Below are 23403 nucleotides of genomic sequence, written 5' to 3'. Positions count from 1 at the left end.
TGGTCTTAATTTTTGACTGATCACCGTGAGACCTATTTGAGATTTTCTAAATTCCTTCAAGAACATAATGAATTCCTCTAGATTTTCTCATATTTTCAGAGAAGATTCTTCACTTCTTTCACTTTTTCTTCTGTAGACGGTTTTCCTGGTTAAGTTCTACGCCCTTAAACAACCCCTCCCCAGCTGATTTATCTTTGAGGCTTTCTAGGTGACAACATGCAGTATACGTTCGTTATCTTTCCCTTGCACTTATGGGCTGGGTGGTGGGTGATAGTGATTGATCTTTCATATTCACATTTCCTTGGAGAAGGTGAATAGACCAGTTCCTAGTGAATTTTGCTTCAGTCTGTTATGTCATTTTCTTAAAGTATCTAGTCCTGTTATGAGCAGTTCTCAGGTTTCAAATTGTTTTGGGAGCCTCTGCTTTGGAGCAGCCTAACCTTTGCTTTTGGAACTCAAAAGCTTCAGGTGGATGTCACCATTGGGCAAGAAGGGGTCAGTGCTCCTAAAGAGCACTGGGCGGGAGTAGTGAATTGTAGAAAGGTTGCTAGTTCAGACTACTGTACATGGAAAAGGACTTGTAGTGGGTTGTTAGTTCTGTCTTTGCCTTTGAGTACTAAGCCTCTTCTCTTTCCTATTTCCTCTTGTTTTTTCTTTCTTCCTCATCCTTTCTGTTACGCTCTTGTTAATCATTAATTCTGCCTTATTATTTGGGTCATAAACACCCTCATGATCACCAGCACATATCTACTACCTCTTCCTGCTAGAGAGAGGGAAATAAAATGTTGCGTTTTAATTGTTCTTCCTGTAGTGGAAAGATGCTCTTGCCCCAGAGGAACGCTTCCCTGACTCTCACCCTCACGTTTGATGGAGTAGAGATCAGTAGGATTTCTGAGCACCCTCCATTAGGGCTCCCCATCTCACTGCCCTCTGTATGGGGAGAAGTGGGAAGAGCTACATGTAAATTCTCTGAGGCTTTCAGTTTGACTCCGTGCTGTTTTTATGTTTTATATTGATTTTTAAATATTATTTTATAGGACTATTTTTTCTCTTTTAAAAGCAGATACAGAAAATAATGATGGTGGGACAGACTTGGGATGAATGTAGCTGTATATTATTTTTAGGAGAGATTTATGGTAAACCTCAATGTAGGTATCCGAATCTTTTCTACTATTAAGGTGGAAAGATTTTAAAATGTTGTGACATAAAGGAAGCAGATTCTGTTGTCTGAAAGAGAGTACTTGAAGGGTAAAAACCCTTAACCTTTCTTATCAGAAACCTTCTTTTATTGAAAGGTTGAACTTTTGAATCAGGCGTAGGTTCATATCCCAGGTTTGTTACTTAGTCTTGCTTTGTCTGGCACATTAGACATGCAATAAATATTTGCTGATACGAATTTAATTAGTTGTATTGAAAAAAGATGTACCTTTTGCAAGGATTTTATAGGAAGAAATCTTTTGTGAATGACTTCTTTTTGTCCAAGTTGGCTTTTGGGTAACTTCCTTTAAAACTTGAAATCATTGTAACTCACCACATTTTTAAAGGAACTTTTCCCAAAAATATAATTGTTTAATTTCTTCAAATATAGTGCCTAAAAAGTTTCTAAAGATTTTATCTGTAAATGGAAAAGGACTAATGCCACATGAGTTATTTGTGACTACGTATGTGTTCAGAAGCTCAGCTAAGACTGATAGCACACTTAACTTTGGTGAATAAAGGAGAATTTAGAGTAGAGATTAAAATAATTATAGTTTTTGACAGTTGGAACAATGCACACAATTCAGGCCATAAACCACTAAAATGAAATTGTTTGGGGGAGGTGCTTAAGATGATTTACTGTTTAAGGAATGAATTGTGACCCCTTAGATAAACTTGAATATGGTAAAAAGTAATACTAGGGTAAAATAAAGCAAATTACTTTTTAGGTTAAAAAAAAAAAACAGTAGAGGGATCCTGGGTGGGTAAGCGGTTTAGCGCCTGCCTTCGGCCCAGGATGTGATCCTGGAGTCCTAGGATTGAGTCCCACATCGGGCTCCCTGCATGGAGCCTGCTTCTCCCTCTGCCTGTGTCTCTGCCTCCCTCTCTCTCTCTCTCTCTCTCTCTCTCTTTCTCTCTCTCTCTCTGTGTCTCATGAATAAATAAATAAAATCTTAAAAAAAAAAAAAGTAATTTACTAGGGTAAACTGCCTCTGTCGAAATGAGAGGTACAAAACCAGTGCATACACTTGTGAGTTAAATTAACTTTTGTTGACCTCCATTCAGTTTGAAGGACTAAGAAATAAATTCACAGAACATTATAAATCCTTTCCATTTCTGTATTTTGAGGCAGTTCTCACACTGGAAAGGTATATATATATTTTAAATAGTGACTTGAGTAGGCCATCAAAAAATTAGAGTTTAATGAAGCGGAGATCAGGTCGTCATTCAGATCATTGTGTGTATTCAAACGGTCTGATTTCCATTCCACCTGTGTGACCCTGGAGAGGTTATTTTTCCTCTCTGGTTTGGTTTCCTCATCTGTAAACCAAAGATAATATCATTCCTAACCACCTAGAAGTACTTGGAGGAGATAGCTGTTATTACTTTTGTCATTATTGTAGTCATTCGAAACTGTTGAAATAAAAATGAGATAACTTTTTGTTACAAATTACTTTAAATCCTCCAAACTCAGTGTTTGTTGTGTGTCATTTCTGTCTGTGCCAGCTGTATGCCTACTCTGGCTAGTTGAATGAACCAGTCTTCCTCTTTGTTGGTAGTCCTCAGTGGACAGCAGTCCTTGGATGGAATACCATTGGTACCCAGCATTGAGATTCACGTTTCTAGTAGTGCAATGGCTTTCGGGGATGTTTCCTTCTTTCTTTTAGCCTCTCCTGGGTTTGCTTCCCCTAGACAGAACAACCTCAAGTCATTCTCCCATATTTCTCTTTCTGTTAGGTATGTTCTGTATTCTGTCTAATGAAGTAATATAAAACAGAGATTTTGCTGCTCTTACTATTTTACATACAAATTGTTAGGAATCTAATGGTTAGAAAACACATTAAGTAGAGTAATCCTTCTTAGACGTGGAACCTAAAATAAGCCTCTAACTATACTTAACATTATTAATAGAGTTGGTATCTAATATGATAGCATTTGATTAAATCTTATTGTTGTACAGTATAATGTTTTGATAATTGCATCCAAGTAAGTATCTGAATGGCCATAATAATGATCATTAATCTTGTTTACAGTTGTTTTCTAACCCTTATCCTTCCTGCTATTTCTTGTTTCTCCCCTAATGTGGATTGATCCAAAATTTTCTGTTATGCTTATGATCGAAAAAAAGCAAAACCTTCAAACTAAGTTACTTGAGAGATTTGCAATCAGATGTTCTGGCTCCCAGTCCATGTTCTTAACTCTACTGTGCTGGGTAATGACACCCTGCTTGTCCTCCCTAAGCTCGCTGGCTTTGTTTTGTTGTTTGGATACTTCAGAATATTTTCAGTTACCTTTATCTTTAGTTTCTTTATATATCTTATATTCCTTATGTATATCTAATATTCTCTAAATATTAAGATACTGTGCACAAGGGATTCCTGGGTGGCTCAGCGGTTGAGCATCTGCCTTCGGCTCAGGGTGTGATCCCAGAGTCACGGCATGGAGTCCCGCATCGGGCTCCCTGCATGGAGCCTGCTTCTACCTCTGCCTATGTCTCTGCCCATGTCTCTCTCTCTCTTTTTTTCTCTGTGTCACTCATGAATAAAGAAATAAAATCTTTTTTAAAAAATTTCTTTTTATTGGAGTTCAATTTGCCAACATATAGCATAACACCCAGTGCTCGTCCCATCAAGTGCCCCCCTCAGTGCCTGTCACCCAGTCACCCCAACCCCCCGTCTACCTCCCTTTCCACTACCCCTTGTTTGTTTCCCAGAGTTAGGAGTCTCTCATGTGCTGTCACCCTCTCTGATATTTCCCACTCAAAGAAATAAAATCTTAAGAGGAAAAAAGGTATTGTGCTCATTTTAGAGAACACCAAGCAGTGACTGCCATGAGATAGCAATTCATAAGACAAGTCATCTTCCCGCATCTGTAGTTGATAGATCCTGCTATTTATATTTGATTTAGTACATGTCTGTGCGTCTGACTTAAATCACCTCCCCAGTTCTTGCCATCACTAAGGGTCTTCCAGAGTGCAATGCAGGTAATACTTCTCACACTCTGGTCTTACAGTTTTCTTGACTTTTCCAACTCCAGTGGCCCCGAGCACTGTATTAGAGACCCCTTCTGTCCTTCTCACCCCGTCCTGGCCTCTTCTCTGATTCCAGCCACTGCTGCTGGGAACAGTGAGTTTAATGACTCACTTTTGGCTGACTGCATCTTGCCTCAGGTTCCTCCTGGGACTTATCTTTTCTGACTGTGAGGAGAGAAGCTGGCGTAGACTTCTGGGCAGATGCACCTTAGTTCTTGGAAGTGTGGGGGAAGTTAACGCCCCTTGGGGCACAATTTTACTTGTGGGGACTGGAATTAATGGACTTCTCCATATTGAACCTCCTCTGGAGAGACCTGTACATGTCTCAAAACTCAGATAGGTCAAGCCCCCAGGCACCCACATGACAAGTCTCCTGAATTGGGCATCTTGGTTCACTCTCTTCAGTATCTGTGTCTTTCTCTGGGGTGATCTTTGTAATAATCATCACCTGCATTCCTGTTTTGTCTCAGCCTCTGCTTTTGGAAGCAACTTTGGCTAAAATAATTGTCCATAGCTTTCCTCACTTAGATTTTTTTTACCCAAAACTACCTGTGTCTGGAATGTCATACCTGTTTCTACTTTCTGGCTCTCCTCTCCCCTGTGTACCTGAGCCCTTTTTCTTCCACCTACCTGTTGTGATCTCTGGCCCTTTGACTTTGTCCTCTTCTGTGTTGTTAGCCATTGTCAGCACAGCCAGTACCTCCTCCCCACCCACCTGCACTTGCTCTGGAAACCAGTGGATTAATTCAGTGATTTCCAATTGGAGTCTGAGGATCCATAGGAGCTAGTTTCAGCAATTTGATCTGCAAGAATTGGTTAAAAAAAAAAAGTTGTGCTTTTGTACTGGTAATTATAGTAAGAAGCAACCAACATCTGCCTTATATGGTCAACTACCTTGTAACTGAGTAATTATTATTTTGATGCCAAACCATAGTTGTATGTGTAAATTAATCTTGGTTCATAATGTATGAGATCTAGGACCAGGAAGCATTTTACCTCTAGCCTTATATTGGCTGTATATACCTAAGTGAATTGAAAATGGCTGTCACTAGGGTGTCTGCAGTAACTATTTTCTACTTAAAGAGAGTCTGTAAATTAATTCTGAGAAACTCTTCTGTCCTGGACTTCTGAGTAATGTCAGAGAAAGATGTCATACAACTTAATATAGTTCAGCAAAAATTTTTGACTGTTGACTTTGTGCCAAGTGCTTCTAGGTGGTTTCTGTCACTGAACAGACATACCAAGGCCCTGTCTTCTTGAATAGGTAGTTTCAAGTGAGAGGAGTGGATGCCTTTGTAAATGAGGGCCTTGGGCCTTGCTCTGTAAGGCAGTCACCTGATCCCGATCCCAGTGTCCTTCCCCCCTGAGCCCCAGCTCCTCCTCTGCCAGCACTCCCTTGCTCCTGCTTTCAGAGCAGACCTATGCTGCCCCACCTGCCCTGAGAGAAGCCCCTCTCCCTCTTCAGGCTCATAGGCTGCCTTGTACACAGGATGCAGACCAGATTTAACTACAAATAACATATAGATATTTATTTTTATTTAGTTCTTTATTAGGTACAGCTAGAGTGAGACAGTCCCAATTGGGTGGTGAGGGTGGGGGGAGTCACCCGACCGTGTATGTTTAGAAATAAGATTGGAAAGAAGTTACTATAATTCTTCCCAGGACTCCATGGGTTTCCACGTATAAGCCTCATGGCTGGAACATTTCTCTCCATCTGCCTATCCATTTTGCCAAATCCTTGAAGCCGTTGAACTTGCCAGGCAGACTTTGGTGTCCTCAGTGCACTTTGTCCTTATTTTCCTTAACAGAAACCATCGCTTCATATTGTAGTCATTTGTATTTTTGTCTGAATGGAAAATTCCTTGAGACAGCGGTTTTTGTGTGTCCAGATAGGGCACAAAGCCTGACAGTTGGCTGAGGAAGAACTTCCAGAGAGGTAGGGGAGAAACCAGTAAAGCCTGAAGGAGCAGAGTGGGTTAAGGAAGAAATGGATTAAGTGCTGCATGTAAATTCTGTGGGTGGCAAATAGAGGTATCTCTCCAAGTATCTGTTGTAGGCAGTCAGGACATTTTTGAGCGAATGAATGAATGAATGCAGAAAGTACGAGAAGGAAGGCTTTTTTCTGAAAGAGCAGTTTCACTTGCATGGTAGGAAGTGGACACCGATTATAGCCACTTGAGGAGGGAGTAGGAGGTTACACAATGGAGAATCAGTAGACAACTGATTTTCTGGACCTTTGATTTTGAAGGGAGACAGGAGAGGATCAGGATAATGCCTGGAGGCCTCTTTCTGCTGGGCCCTCAGGATGAACTGTTCTGCCCGGAAGGCCCTTGGTAGGAAGGTCTTTAGAGTGGGGGTCACAGGAGGATAGGCCTTACTGACCGAGTGTGTGCGTCTCGGGCCCGGCTGGGTAAATCCGATGCGGATGTTGCCCACACTGGGAGAAGAGCTGTCTAAGGAGGTTTGGAAAGGCTGCAGGAAGCTCTTGGTATGGAAGGAGTGTCCAGGACCTTTGGGGACAGTCAGGATGGACAGGGAGGCCACTGAGTCTTCTCCTGCCCTTCGCTTTCCTCACGGCCACTTCTGACTCTGTCTCAGCCTCGTCCTCATGTCTCTTCTCTCTTGTCATCTTCTGTCTCCAGTGGCTTCTCCGTTTCCCGGAGGGAGAGCCTGACCTTTACCGGCATTACCAGCCAATGACAGGGCCTCTCTGTTTCCTGCCGGTGCGCTGACCAGGCCCAGGAGAGGTGACCACTGTCCTCAAACTGTTCTCAGCTGCTCTCCTGGTCTCTCAACTGTTTTTCAACACTAAAGCCTTGTTTTGACTGCTTCCGGTTGTGGAGCTCTTCCAGAGCAAGAGGGTTTCAGGAGGCTCACCTTTGACTTGTCAAGGTTTACAGAAGGAAAAGGACAGGGCGTTTAAATTAGATGGGAGGCTACCCAATAACAGAATGTTTCTATTACCTAATAACTTTATCTTCTTGGTGATTCTCTGAATTGTCTATTTTAAGAGGTTTTTCAAAGCAGTCTAGTGGTCCTTGAAGTAGCCCGGGGAGTATCCTGAAGAAACCTTATCAGCCCATATATGGAACAAATATTTATTCTGTTCACTTTGTGTGGAAACTGCCCAGATGGTCCATTCATCACAGTCTTCATGTTCCAGGGCCTTTTTGTCATAACTTTGGAATTTATAACATTATTTGAATTACTTAGAATTGTAGTCTACATGGATTTGTTGCATATGAACCTGTTGGAGAGGCCATAGTAGGCAAACTCTAGGCATGTCCTACCTCTGTGACACTCCGCACAGTCAGCCTTTTGGATGCAGTTACAAGTGATACATAAGCAAAACTGTAAGCTGGTGGCATAGCAGAACTTGCTGGTCTGAGCACAATGTAGAGTATGTGGCTACGCAAGGTACTCTTCTGCCCTGCTCTGGGAAGCCAACAGAGAAGGCTTAGACAGCATTTAACAGAAGAGACATGGGGATCCGGGGTTGCTCTGAATGCAACTTTGAAGCATTCTTCGGGAGCCAGGGGCATAGTGTCTTAGAATGGAAGCTTTTGAAGCTGGAAGGTGTTTTTGTTTGTTTGTTTGTTTGTTTGTTTGTTTGTTTTAAATACTTTTTTCTTACTAAAGGAAATTTACCAAGAACGAAGAAAATTCCACGTAGTTACCCTGCCACTGTCATTTTTACTAAGAAAAAAAAGAAGAAAACACTATGACAATTTAAAAACAAACCCATTGTCTTTTTTAAAAAATTTATTTTATTTTACTTATTATTATTTTTTAAAGATTTTATTTATTCGTGAGAGACAGAGAGAGAGGCAGACACACAGGCAGAGAAAGAAGCAGGCTCCGTGCAGGGAGCCCGATGTGGGACTCTATCCTAGGACTCCAGGATCACGCCCTGGGCCGAAGGGAGGCGCTCAACCGCTGAGCCACCCAGGCGGCCCAGATTTATTTATTTTAAAGCAAGAGAAAGAGAGAGAGCATATGAACAGAGGGAGGAGGACAGACTCTGCACTGAGCCCCATGCAGGGCTCCATCCCAGGACCCCGAGAGCATGACCTGAGCTGAAATCAAATCAGATTCCTAATGGACTGAGCCACTCAGGTGCTCCCAAACCCTTTGTCTTTATATAATGCATATAAGTCTCTGTCATCTCTAGATCTCCTCAGTTACTTTATAAGTTCACGTACTGTTATTTTTACATACTTGTCATCTTCATATGTACTTGGTATCCAACATTATTCTAAAATCCTTAAAATGTTACTACATTTTATTTTTGTGACTCTCATAGTCCATCTAGTGGGCACAGTTAGCTCGTTACTTGTTACTGGGTAGAGGAGCTTTGCGTTTCTGCCTATTATTGTAAATCGATGAATTTTGTGTGTTTATCACCTTTTATATTTTTAATTATTTCCTTAGGATGAATATCTAAAGCTAGATTGCTAAGTCAGAAGATAGAAACATTTTTTATGGTTTTTGATACATGTTAAATTATTTCCCAGAAAATTATACTAGTTTATAGAGCCATCTCTGGTTTCTCTCAGCCATCTACCATAGTTTTGTTTGGTTAAAACCTCTCCTTTTTTTTCTTGGTGGTTTACCTAATATTACTTTATATTTATTTGATAAACAGGGCATTTTGGGTACTATACTCTATTTGTTTTTTTTTTTTTTTTTTTTTTTGTATTCTTGTGAGAGGCAGATATTTATGCATATTTGGCTGCTGGTCCAAGAGCAGTAAACAGGTAAAGGGTAGGGTTAGTGACCTCTGGCTAGAGCCATCTTTGACCACCTGACATCAGATTAATATTATGAAAACTGATTCCCAGAAAATAGTCCTATATCTAGGGTCCTATATGGGGGCAGGTTGGGGTAATTCTGAATAATATACAGGAGATTACTTAATTTTTCTTTAGAGATTCTGGAAGACACTCAGACCTCTGTCAGGTCTTCTTAGACTGTACTTTTTCTTTCTTTTTCTTCTTCTTTTCTTTTCTTTCTTTTTTTTTTTTTTTTGGTCTAGTTTGTAGATCTAGAAATTATAGGGAATTGAACTGAATGTTTTACTAATCCCATGCGTAGAAGTTGATTTCATTAAAAAAAGGATAACTAATTATAGGAGTTCATCCTCAATTTTCAGGTCTTGTGTAGGATGTTGGTCTCAATCTGAGGAGAAATAGCATTATTGAAAAGTTGTAAGCAAGGGGGTAAGCTGTCTGAATTTAGACAAGTTCACTCAGATTGACCTAAAGAATTGAGGTAACTGAAGCATCTGGACATGGCTATGTGGCCCACTAGAGCCACAGGAGGTAATAGATTCCATGGACCAAAGATTTAACGGCTTTATGGTGTTAGTGAACTGGACACTGTTTTGAGCACTGTTAATTAAATGTTAAAATATATTTGATATGGAGAAAGGTGAGAATGGGTTCTAGGGATATGGTATATGGACATTATTTTAATGTAAGTGACAGGTGAGGAAAATGGGAAGGAGAAAAGGTGGATAAAGGGATGTAGAGAGGGATTGAAGAAGAAATGGTTTGAGAGGGATTATGTTTATAAAATCAACAGAAGATAAGGTGGGTGACTTATGCTTTATGTTTAATGTATGATCTTTTTTGTTATTAATATTTAGAAATGTATATTTTATATTTCAGATGAATTTACAACTGATTTTCTGGATTGGACTGATTGGTTCAATTTGCTGTGTGTTTGGCCAAGCAGGTAAAAAGAATTTTTTTTCTAGTTGTCTTTTCATTTCAGTGTCTTATATTACTTTTTGACCAGATTCCTGAACAAATCTAAATCACATTATGCTGTTCTTTCTGAAAGCTATGCTGCTCTTTTCTTCTCTGTCGCGGTGAAGTTTCTTACAGTGGCCTTCAGGCCCTTCATCATCCAGCTCCTCTCATTACTCCACCCACAACACTGACAGGGCAGGGTTGGCTAAGGAAATGCTGAAGTGATAGGAATACAGTACACTGCAGAAAGGTTTTTTAAGACCATAATAGAATGTTTAAGTGAGCGTAGAGAAAGCAAAGGCGTAAACTGTATTTAGAAGAAAATAAAGGGAATGTGTAAAATGTGGATTATGAACAAACCATTATTCACTAAAAAAAATGAAACCAAGAACAACTGACTTTCTAGGAGATGTTCTTACTCTTGATCAAAAAGTCTTGCAAAATGTTGGCATTATCTAGAAAAGGAATGAAACTTAAAGCTGAAAATATATTTAATCCTCTTATAAACCATGGTGCATCCACATCTGGAATAATGGTTGTGCAGTTCTCTTTTCCAAGTATCAAATACGTTGCATAGAATAATTATTTGGTCTTAGGACAGGAAGGACTTAGTACATGGAAAAATGAGAAAAACCTTCAAAATTATTGATAAAGTTGATTACCTAAAACCAACAACAACATAAAAACCCAAAGTGTCTGGATGTCAGAACACCATCAACAAGATGAGAAATGAAACAAAGGTTTAATTTCATTAGCATGTGTTGAGATCCAGTAAAAACAGATGAACATGATAGAAGAAAAATCTGCAAAGGATATAAACAGAAAATGTACAAAAGAAATGGTCAGAAAAATATGGTAAGAATAAAACCTTAAATAACTGATAATAGAATTGACATTCTAATTTATATGTATTAAATGAGTAAAAGATTTTTTATATTAAAAAAGTACTTGGTGTTTGTTGAAGGTTTGGTGAAAATGGTATTTGTATACTGTTTATAGGATTATAAATTTGAATATTACTTCTAGATAGAAATTAGTGTATGCTGAGGATATTAAAAACATGAATACTCTCAAGGCAATATTTTCTTTTTTAACTTGTGATAAGGAAATCATCAGAGTTTTACATTGTGAGAATGGTCATCAGAATGGGTACATGTATGTCTATACATGTATTTGGAGGGTTTGTTGTTCATGTGAGCAAGTATGTATGAACTAGGCATGCATGCAATTGAAAACAATCTAAATTTGCCCAACATTAAATAGGACACATTAATATAATGAAATATTTAATCATTAAAAGCCATATTTTTAGAGAATTTGTAATGGAACACTTAGGATAAAGTATAAAAAGCAATATGCAAAATGTATGTTCTTAATTTACTTAAATAATGATATGTATATGTGTGCTTCCTTGCTATTTTTTTTTAATCTACATAGAAAAAAGACTGGAGTGAAATATGCAAAAATGTTAACAGTAGTTATCTCTTAGTGGCTTGGGTGATTTTTAGTGTGTTTTTTATGCTTTTATGTATTTTCCAAATTTTCTATTATGAATATATGTTATGTTTATAATCAGAGAAGACAAACTAGAGATAGTCCATGTTAGTGCTTACCACATGAAAGGCATGCTGATCCTTAGGTGGATTCAAAGAAATGTGAGATATACTTTGAACATAGAGGCTGAAAAATCATGGGATTGTGGACTGGATGAATACGGCATTTTCAAGTATTTAACATACTAAGTATGAAAGGGAAGTTTTTGCAGATGCTTCTGTGGGTATGGGTGTGGTAGTATTCGTTAAATGAAAAGAAATAGTATTTTATCCAGTTGTAAGAAAACTCCTGATAGTTATGACCATCCAACATGATGAGTGATCTGAAATTATGCCTTTGCAAAAAAAGGATGAACGTGTAGTATGTAGTCTTTGCTGTAGAAGACAAGAAATATAACTACCTTTTCAGGGCTCTCTTTGCCAAGGTAATCTAACAGCACCTCTTCGGGGTAGGTCTGGATCGTGTAGTAACAATAATTATATGTTATGTAATATAATGTATATTTATAACATATAACATGTAACAGTATATGACATCATATGTTGTTATTCATATTTAGCATTCATGTGTGTTGCATTGTCATTGTAATCATTTTTCCTTATTTTCTGTCATGAAAATTCAAGTAAAGTTGTTCTTTGTTTCTCCTGACAGATGAAAATAGATGTTTAAAAGCAAATGCCAAATCATGTGGAGAATGTATACAGGCGGGGCCAAATTGTGGTTGGTGTACTAATTCAGTAAGTAAAATTGCTCAAGGCCTTTTTGTTTACTCTAGAGTCATTTACTGTGGCCCAATATTATATCCTTGGGAAATGTTAGATAGGAATTTTCATTTAAATCAATGTTTCTTGAATAAGTATCAACTCTAATACTATGTAATAATCTAGAGGTGTGTTATTTAATATAGTAGGCACTAGGGGATCCCTGGGTGGCTCAGCAGTTCAGTGTCTGCCTTTGGCCCAGGGCGTGATTCTGGAGTACCAGGATCGAGTCCCACGTCAGGCTCCCGGCATGGAGCCTGCTTCTCCCTCTGCCTGTGTCTGCCCCTCTTTCTCTCTCTCTCTCTATATATATATATATATATCTATCATGAATAAATAAATAAAATACACTGAGGGGACGCTCCACTGGGAGTCCAGTTTTTTTTTTTTTTTTTTTTTTTGTAGAAAGAGACATTTAATATTTTTCTTAAAAATTCAGGATTACATTTCAACCTGCCCTCTATTGTGACCAAGGCTACGCTGCTCATCTTAGCTGGGATGCACGTGCGTCCCTTATGGAATGGCAATGAAGGGGGCCTCAGGAGCAGAGCTTGGTGACCCCGGGGCTTTGCTGGGTCATCAGAGGAGGGGAATGTGATCCAGTCCTGAAGTCCCGCAGTTTAGCCAATTTTTGGATGAGGCAAGACAGGAAGTGGAAGCAGGGCTGGGCTCTGCTGGTCAGGGCAGCTGCCTGCCTTGGTCTGAAGGGAGATGGCTACTACCACTGGCTTAGGATGGGGGAGGTGCCTGTGACCCTCCTGAGGGGGGTAGTCCCAGCAACCGGGGGTCTGGGAACATTCACTCATCAAAGCCTTTGTATTTGACCTTCAACAGAGCAGAGGCTGGAAGACTCCTGTGGTCCTGTTTGTGGTGCACACATGAGTGCTGTGTGCACAGCTGGTGGTGGCAGCTCGTGCCAGAGAAACGTTCTGTGTGCTTGTCTGGGTTGGGGTACCCTATGTGTGGGAACAGAGGAGGGGGTGCAGGACAGGGTGGAGGGCACCGGTGTGCAGGGCTCAGTGTCCTGCAGGAGGGAGAGACGACAGCAGCTCAAGGGCTGCTCAGGACAGGGCTGGTCTTTAGGGGAACCCTGAGAACCCCAGGATTGTCTCTCCCCAGGACAATAAAAAAAAATACAGTAGGCACTAGACCTGTGTAGCTATGGAGCCCTTGAAACATGCTCCACATTGGTCCAAATTGAGAATTGTCGTCAGCCTCAGATATATCTCAAAGTTCGAAGACTTAATGATAAGAAACCCACAAAATTAATAATGTTGAAATGGTAATATTTTGTATATGTTGTTAAAATTAATTTCCTGTTTCTTATTTTTTCTTTTAGTGTGACTACTAGATAATTTTAAAACACATGTGTAGCTCACCTTTGTGGCATGCATTATATTTATATTGAATAGCTTTCCCCAAATCTGTAGCCTCTTAATTTGACTGTTTTAGATTTTTCCCTTTCTTGGCAGAAGAGGTATAAGCTAACCTTCCTAATTGTTCTTGAGTTAAAACGAATATAGAATTGATTTCCATCCCAATAAAAGCCCATTGAGGTTAGGGTTTAAATTGTATTCACTTTTTGTCATCTGTGCACATTGCTTAACTTGATATCTTTCACAAAGCCTACTAAATGTTAAATGAATAAATAAATATGTCATTGAATGTCAGGACAGGATGTATAGGGAAGTAATCTTGAGGATATATAATTTATTCACCCAGTGAATAATATCAGAATGTCAGAGATTTACTGTTTGTTTTTACTCAGGCATCTGATCCCACACATTTCAGCTCTCTGTTTAGTAGTTGTAACTAAGCTCCCTCCTTAAGTATTAGATATTTTGTATGGTTTGACCATTTGAAAGGCAAAATCAGAAGTTTTTGTTTTGTTATTTCAAAATTTTTCTAGTGACACTTTCTGTTCTCCTAAAAATGGTATTTTGGAATTCAGTTGGAGACAGTTGAGGAAGTAGGGAGTGCTGTGAGTTTGTCTCAGGCAGAGCTTATTTACCAAACTGTTCTTTAAATAATTTAGCCTTTGATATTTATGGCATGATTTTGGAATGTGTTTAGTGAAATTTTATTTGAGTGCTACGGTCTTAAAGTTTCCACACTAGGCTCCTGTGCTTTGGTAGTATTTTAGGTTTGATGATATATAAAATTAGTTCAGCTTTGAACTCTCTGATCCTTGGTATTCCTTTCCAGTTGCTTTTCTAAATCCATAAATGCTCATTAGTGTTATGTTTCTCTTAAAAAATAACTGATTAAAACTGTTGTGTATTCTTTGTATTTAAATATCCTACTTCTACAGCACCATGATATTTGTAAACAAAAACCATATAAAATTGAACATTAAAGTGACCAGAAAGAAAAGGCATTTCCTCATTTTCCCAATGTCAAGATTTAAAAAAAAAAAAAAAAAAAAGGACATCTTTGGCTTGCTGTAACTACATATGAAATTTTTAGGGGTATATGTGAAATACTCAAATAAATGTCTATTATAATCATTATAATATAATCATAATCATTGGTACAATGTCATAGGTACACATTAGTGACACATACCCACACAATAATATCATTGGTTTTCCCCACTTTAGCATTTCATAAAAAACTTCTACTCAAAGATTTTACATACTTTTTGGCAACAGTGTTCTTACTTTCACTAAGATATTTCTTCAGTCATCTAATAAAATTTTTATTTCCATCTAAGTTGTTTGAGGTATAATACATTTTGAAGTCCTATCACTACTGTAAATTTTACCTCAAGCCACAATTAGCATTTATATAACATTCAGGCCTTTTTTATTTTTATATTTTTAAAACGTGCCCTATGGAAATATACTTTATGTCCTTGTTATGTGATCAGATTTTACTGTGATTATCGTTTCATATTGTCATGTAATTACTACTGTGATTATTATTTTTCAAAATGAATTCTAAAAGCTTTACTTGAGTTTTTTTTCAAATGTCCAGGAATACTTACTGTGTTAAATTTCTCAATCTCCTTTTTAAAAATTGCATCATTAATTGAGACACCTTCAGGCTAATGTAGTTTCCCTAAACATTGAGTTGTTCAGTTCAGAATACTGTGAGGAGAAGGCTATATAATATGAGGGACTTGTATACTACTTTTTAAGGGAAATTTTGGGAAAAAAACTATTTGGTATTTGCTTATATACATTATTAGTGGCCATTAAGCATACTACATATGTGATTTTCACTGAAAAAATTTCTTTGATTAGATAAACTTGAAGGTGGGGCAGTTACTAAATATTATTACTCTAAGGTCAGTCCTAAATATTATTAAAGTAATAAATTACTAGTAATGTAATAATAGTAAAGGAATTACTTTTCTAGAGAATGAGCTCATTTGTTTTTAAAGGAGAGCATATAATTTGGGTCCAGGGAGCATTTTGTTTAAAAACCAGAAGTGAAGTATGTTAGTTGTGTCACTTGATTTTTGCATTGTAGTTGCATATTTGCATTTATGACACAGAATGTTTGACCATTTTACTTCTTATCTGTATTTTGTATGTCATGTTAAGACGTTTTTACAAGAAGGAATGCCCACTTCTGCACGGTGTGATGACTTAGAAGCTTTAAAAAAGAAGGGATGCCATCCAGATGACATAGAAAATCCCAGAGGCTCCAAAGATATAAAGAAAAATAAAAATGTAACCAACCGTAGCAAAGGAACAGCAGAGAAGCTCCAGCCAGAAGATATTACTCAGATCCAACCTCAGCAGTTGGTTTTGCAATTACGATCAGGTATAGAAATCTAATTGTATGAATACCTTTGTTTTAGCTTGAGCTTTTTGAGGATTTTATGTAAGCCTCTTTTGAGTTTCCTTTGAGGGTTCATTTTCACATATGGACTGGCACTCAAATAGAAATGTGGAATATGTCAAATTTTAAAAGTTTTTTGAAGATATAACAATTTGTAACACACATATACATGAATAATAAAGGTTGCCTAATGTCCAAAGCAAATTCTGTGAAGGAGAAATTATTAGGTTTAATGGGTTTTAAAAATAAAAGCATCCATCCTGTGGTTTAATTATGTAATGTAAACACACCATTTTAACCCACATTTTTCCTTTGTATTTGTTTAATGTTGTTAAAATATTAAGCTTTTATAAGAATCTATGACAGTCCTATATTGAAAAAAGAAAACAAACCCTTTTCCCACTCTTCCCATTTTCTGTCCCTTTTTTCTCAAAAGAATGGTGCACACTCATTGTCTCCATGAGTTCCACTCTTGACCACTTTTCAGCCTGCTTCTCAACCTGTTCTGGCAAAGCTCTGCCTTCACCTTGAACCACCAAGCTGAGTGGACCCTTGTCAGGGTCCCCCTACCCCGCTTAACCTTCCTGTACCAAGTAACACCTTTGAACTCTTAGCTTCTATGGTATCACTCCTGGTTTTTCTTCTTATCTCTTAACATTGCTTTCTAGTCTCCTTTTTGTGTCTTTTTTCTTTCTTCCTCTTTGTAGCCCACTTAATTGTTAGTATTCTTCTCATGGCTTTAAAACCCTTTGTGTTGCTGTAACATAGCCTTTTCTCTTAAAGCCCCAAGCCCACTCACCCAGCTGCCTACTAGAAATCTGTATAAGGAATACTAGTTAGAATGTAGTGGTTTTTCACCCAAACCTTCCCTTTCTCCTGTATTTCCTGAGAGGATTATACCATGCCTCCTGTGTGTCTCTCCCCTTACTCCTCATGGTTTCAGATAGATCTTCTGTCTTCCTCTAGGATTTTCACAGTAGTTTTTCAACAAGTCTCTTGGTCTCTGTAATTCATTTTGAAAGCTTTTTTGCCAGGTTTTTGAAAATAGAAATCAGATGATATTCTTTATTTACATATAATTAGAGGAGAGAGTGTCTTATAACTTTAGTCTCTAAAAAATCCGGTATACCCTGTCACATGCCCTGCCTTACCCACCCCAGTCTGATTGATGCTGTTCCATCTGTTTGTTGTCCTTGGTCATAAATTGTCTCTCTTGCTCGCTCACTGTGGAGTATTGTCTTTCTCATATTGCATGCTTAGGGTTTGGCATGGTACGTGTTTGTTGAAAATGAGTACACACCCATTTATCTGGAATTCCCAGGTTTTTGTAAAAATTGTGGCAATAATACATTTCATTTTATAGTATTTATTCTGTAATCCAATTTGGTTTCTCTCATTTGTTTTTGATTGTTGGCAACTAACTTCATTTCCTAATCTCTGTTTAATTAGGGGAGCCACAGACGTTTACATTAAAATTCAAGAGAGCTGAAGACTATCCTATTGATCTCTACTACCTTATGGACCTCTCCTACTCTATGAAAGATGATTTGGAGAATGTTAAAAGTCTTGGAACGGATCTGATGAATGAAATGAGGAGGATTACTTCAGACTTCCGAATTGGTAGGAATATTGAGAAAATTAATAATTTTCATTTGTATAAGTCCTGGAAGTTTTGATCTTCACCATGTACTTGTGAAATAAATAGGCCAGTTTTTAGCCTTTTCTTTCTGAGAGGAAGCTGACAATCCTGTCCATATCTTGTAATCTTTGTGCCTCCTTGCTCCTGTTACTTTATGCTGTCATGTTACTTCACACAGATTAAACTATGTAGATAATGAAATGTATGCTTGTTTTCATAGGGCTTTATTTATTGATTTGTTGAATTATTTTATAAACCTGTTGAGTGCTCAAATTGTTTCATTACTAATTAATATGACCACATTTATCTGCACAGCCTAATCTCCCTTCACACCAGGATTTTTCATATTATAATGATCTCTTTCCAAACTTTGTTATTTTAATATATTAACTTCTTATTTAAGATGGACTTCTATGTGGTAACATAGCTTTATTCTTTTTAATGCAAATTTGTCCATCCATCTATCCATCTCTCTATATGCATTTTTCCTTCACAGGGTTTGGTTCATTTGTGGAGAAAACTGTGATGCCTTACATTAGTACGACGCCAGCTAAGCTCAGGAACCCTTGCACCAGTGAACAGAACTGCACCAGTCCATTTAGCTACAAAAATGTGCTCAGTCTTACTGATAAAGGGGAAGTATTTAATGAACTTGTTGGGAAACAGCGCATATCTGGAAATTTGGATTCTCCAGAAGGTGGCTTTGATGCAATCATGCAAGTTGCAGTTTGTGGAGTAAGTGTGTTCATTTCTTACAATGGGACATTATTTGTGTGAATTTTAAGTATGATTTTACTGTCAGTATAGAAAAACTTACCTTTTTACCAAATCATACTTCATTGTCACAGAGGAGAACAGAATTTGATCCCTTAAATTCCCTCCAGCTACATAATTGCTTTCTAAAGCATATTTAATCATATCTCTGTTTAAACGAGGCAGCTGCTTCATTTTTACGGGATTTTGGAAGCCACAGTCCTCACCATTTGAAACAGTGGGGCAATGTAGCTATACTTTGCCTGGTGTTCTAGGTTTTTAGAAGAGGCACAGATGTTCTGACTCTGGCTTGTGCCACAGTTAGAATTGTACTTAGCCACAGTATCACTGGAAGTGTTCATAGACTTCAAATGGAACAGTGTCTCAGATGCAATTTCCCTTTGATGGACTTTCCTCATCATCTGTAAAGGATGTCTTCCCAGTGTCTTAGTGACTGAGAAAGCAGGAACTTTTTAAGTCCCACTTTGTAAGCTATATGAGAATGTACATTTTGAAAAGTCATATATTAATCATTTTAATTACAAGATTTTTAGTAGTGGCAGGCTCATCTCCATTAGAATAGTGATAGAAATTAATGGCCCATTGAGCAGCTGAAGATTTTGAGGTGACCTTTTCATGACATGACTGAAGCTAAAACTAGAGAGCCCTAAGAGGTAAATAAGGTTTGTCTTAAGTACCTACTTTTGTCTCATTTTCCCCCCTTTTTTTCCTTATAGTACCCCTGTTCCCTAAAAGACCTTCCTTGATTCCAGATGCTTCTTAGTGGTTATTTCTCAACCAGTTTTTGCTAAGGTGCTAACTATATCCAAGATAATGATGTGGTATAGCAATATGGTAGAGCAATTGAGAGAACAGCATTCAGACTGTTAGGATGCTGCTTCCCATCGCCACTGGGTCTGGAACAGTTTACTTATCCACACTAGAGAGTTGTTTCCTGTAGGAAGGGGAATAATAATATTCCCAATAGGACTGTTACGAAGTTTATTTTTTTTTTTAATTTTTATTTTTTTGTTACGAAGTTTAAATATAGTAATGCATATAGAGTGCCAGTAAGCTCTCAGCAAATATAAAGTACTACATTATTGTTACTTTTGATTTCTCCCTGGGGCAGTTGTAATTTAAGGATAGTCTGCTTCTAAAGGGGAAGAAAGACTAATATTGTAAGTAGTGCCTAGCCTGCCATCCGTCTCTTACAGCCATTTATTCGTGATCCTATTAGCAGCTCAGCGTGGAGAGAATATTCTCTGGGCTGTCTCCATCTGCGCCTCAGCCTGTGGGATTAAAGCAGGCCATCGCTTCCATGGCTGCTGCTGTCTTTCCGTGCTTAACATGCTGAGAGTAACTGGTCTACCTGCTTCTCTAGATGCAATGTACTAATACTTGGAAACACTTAATTCTTACCTTCAAGGAATTTATAGTTTTATGAGGAAATATACAGATGCATTGAGTAAATTTAGGCAAATATAATTACAAATATACCATAGAAGAGGATTTTACTGCTAATTTATTATTATTTTTTAAGATTTTATTTTTTGAGTAATCTATATACCCAAAGTGGGGCTTACAGCCTCTAGATCAGGAGTCACAAGTTCTACCGAGCCAGCCAGGCACCCCTTTATTATTACTTTAAATCTTTTGTTGAATAAGGAGGAGAATAAAATAAGAGAACAAATAAACAGCACTGATGAGGTAGACTGGGAGCACTGATTTTAAAAAATATTAAAGCTCTTTTTAAAAAGAGCTGAGAGAGGGATCCCTGGGTGGCGCAGCGGTTTGGCGCCTGCCTTTGGCCCAGGGCGTGATCCTGGAGACCCGGGATCGAATCCCATATCAGGCTCCCGATGCATGGAGCCTGCTTCTCCCTCTGCCTGTGTCTCTGCCTCTCTCTCTCTCTCTCTCTGTGACTATCATAAGTAAATAAATAAAAAAATTAAAAAAAAAAAAAAAAAAAAGAGCTGAGAGAAATGGACAACTAAGCAAGACAGTTTTTTTCCTCAGGGGTGGAGGAGCCTCATGCAGTGGGCTCTGCATATGCTCTCTGCTCTGTATCAGCAGCAATATTAGCACTGTAAAAAGAGAAGCTAAGAAGAAAGTATAGAATGAGGTTAAAAGTACAATGGGAGCCTATGTGAGGATTATAGCTTTATGTACAGTGATGTGGATAGCATTTATAAATTGAAATCTTTTTCTTTTCAAGTCATTGATTGGCTGGAGGAATGTCACACGGCTGCTGGTGTTTTCCACAGACGCTGGATTTCACTTTGCTGGAGATGGCAAACTTGGTGGCATTGTTTTACCAAATGATGGACAGTGTCACCTGGAAAATGATGTGTACACAATGAGCCATTATTATGTGAGTGTTGAATTCCTTACATATTGAATGGATTCCTGTGGAATTTTGGTGTTTAATACTAAAAGTATTGTGGGTAGGGATCTCCGGGTGGCTCAGCGGTTTAGCGCCTGCTTTTAGCCCAGGGCGCGATCCTGGGGTCCTGGGATTGAGTCCCGCATCAGGCTCCTTGCATGGAGCCTGCTTCTCCCTCTACCTGTGTCTCTGTCTCTCTCTCTCTCTCTCTCTCTATGTCTATCATGAATAAATAAATAAAATCTTAAAAAAAAAAAAAAGTATTGTGGGTGACTGGCTTACAAGTTTTACAAGGTTTGAGGGTTTGTTATTTTGGTAAGTACAACCCCTAACCTAACATGCAAGGAAGCTAGTATTGCTATGTCTGAAGATGTGTTTTGTGTTTGCTTTCTGCTGCATAGACAAGGGCCTCAGTCGGTGAAAGGAGCTGCTTGAACACTCTTATTCTGTTTCTCAGCACATCGCTGTGTTTCTTGTCTTTGCACACATCATTTGATAGCAAATTTGACATTTCTAAACAGATAATTTGTAAAGGCCTATACTCTTCATCTTATTTATATAAGATTTTTGAAAGTAGGTACTCTCCTTTTATTGAAAACAAAGACTGGCAAATTATTCAAGTTCTACAAGAAATCTAAACCTTAGTGAATTTTGGTGATTTATGATACAACCTGTAGTTACTGGCAGTTCTTTACTTTCATTTTTCTAACACTTACTATACATAGATCTTGCTTTTTAAAACCTTTTTATTGTGGAAGTTTCTATACATACAGAAGATACACACCCACATGTATATGGAAGATAGAAGATTACACACCCACATGTACACACCTCCCACCTCAGCAATTATTTGTGTTATTTCAGGCAGTTTTGTGTAAGTAATCCAGTTATATATGCAAATTATTATTTTCAAAAAGTATGGAAAAACTGGAATACATTGGAGGTAATTACTTACTAAATTTTATTTAATTTCTTAGGATTATCCTTCTATTGCTCACCTTGTCCAGAAACTAAGTGAAAATAACATTCAGACAATTTTTGCAGTTACAGAAGAATTTCAGCCCGTTTACAAGGTAAGTATGTATGTATGGGATAAAAAGAGGAACTAGTGGGCATCTGGGTGGCTCAGTGGTTGAGTGTCTGCCTTTGGCTCAGGGTATGATCCCAGAGTCCTGATATGGAGTCCTGCATTTGGCTCCCAGGAGGAAGCTTCTCCCTTTGCCTATGTCTCTGCCTCTTTCTCTGTCTCTCTCATAAATAAATGAATTAAGGGATCCCTGGGTGGCTCAGCGGTTTGGTGCCTGCCTTTGGCCCAGGGTGCAATCCTGGAGTCCCGGGATCGAGTCCCACGTTGGGCTCCTGGCATGGAGCCTGCTTCTCCTTCCTCCTGTATCTCTGCCTCTCTCTCTCTCTCTCTCTCTCTCTCTCTCGGTCTATCATAAATAAGTAAATAAATCTTTAAAAATAAATAAATAAATAAATAAATAAATAAATAAATAAATAAAACCAGCTTCTAGACCCTTCATGTCTAGTCTTTAGGCAAAATCATATGTCTGAATTGAAATATAGGAAAGTGTTAGTAACCAGACTGACTGGATTTTACAGTAGTGGTTTATATTAATTTTTAATCACAAATAAAACTAGTTTTATTATATTTGACTCCTTAAGTTATTTAGGAAATGGCTAGGATGCTCATACTTAAGTTTGTGTGTTTTTTTTTTTTTTCATGCTCAGTAAATGCTAATTGGTTGAATCAATAATATTTGTACCTTACATGTTTTATATTTTAATTTCAGGAACTGAAAAATTTGATCCCTAAGTCAGCAGTAGGAACATTATCTGCAAATTCTAGCAACGTAATTCAGTTGATTATTGATGCCTACAACGTAAGTATATTCTAAATAAGATCTCTTTTAGACAATACCCTCTTGAGAATAATTTACCAAAGAAAGTAAAACTCCTTTCATTTACAATTTAGTAAGCTCAGAGGACAAAGTAAAGGAACATTTTATGTATCTGGAAGAAAACATTTTATATTCTATAAAAACCAAATTATTTATAATCTGAGCAGAGCAAAAATACGATAATTGGGGTGGGGAAGGTTTCTAAATGTCTTGTTTGATGTCATTAAAAAGGTTTTCTTGTTGGAAAACAATTCACTTGTTTGAGGATATAAACAATAACTTATAACAATATGTAAGGTATATACTGGATATATACAAGGATATAAACAATAACTTATAAACATAACTTATATTTAAATGTATAAGATTACCTCAATCTGCCCACCGCATTATTTTTTATAGATTCATCTTTTTTGCTGAATTATTCTGGAAAAGCTTTTTTGTCAAGTCTTTTCTTGTTATGTATTCAGAGATATAGTTTTCTATTCTCAAGAGATACACATGCCATAAAATACGTACATATGTAAATATATTTGACTTACCTGTTTTAAAAAGATGTGTAAAATTTTTTTCCCCCACACATGGAAGGAAGTTGAGTTGTCTAGAGCTCTAATTCTGAGTATGTTTAGTGATGCT

At 37.8% G+C, this 23403-nt stretch overlaps 1 protein-coding gene across 2 annotated transcripts in view; it reads left to right on the top strand.

Moving 5' to 3' along the window:
• The window catches only part of ITGB1 (integrin subunit beta 1), a 46180-nt gene that overhangs the window by 7123 nt on the left and 15654 nt on the right, over window positions 1–23403 (top strand). For both annotated transcript variants that reach the window (XM_072825163.1, XM_072825162.1), the window contains exons 2-9: window positions 9898–9964; window positions 12187–12272; window positions 15845–16067; window positions 17535–17705; window positions 18221–18459; window positions 20696–20851; window positions 21841–21936; window positions 22660–22749. In XM_072825163.1, coding sequence (XP_072681264.1) covers window positions 9898–9964; window positions 12187–12272; window positions 15845–16067; window positions 17535–17705; window positions 18221–18459; window positions 20696–20851; window positions 21841–21936; window positions 22660–22749 — 1128 coding nt within the window. The remainder of the gene's footprint in view (window positions 1–9897; window positions 9965–12186; window positions 12273–15844; window positions 16068–17534; window positions 17706–18220; window positions 18460–20695; window positions 20852–21840; window positions 21937–22659; window positions 22750–23403) is intronic.

This window comes from Canis lupus, chromosome 5 (genome assembly GCF_048164855.1).
Source record: "Canis lupus baileyi chromosome 5, mCanLup2.hap1, whole genome shotgun sequence".
Taxonomy (NCBI): Eukaryota; Metazoa; Chordata; class Mammalia; order Carnivora; family Canidae; genus Canis; species Canis lupus.
The sequence above is the reverse complement of the archived record's forward strand: the minus strand, read 5'-3'. Positions and strand labels throughout refer to the sequence as shown.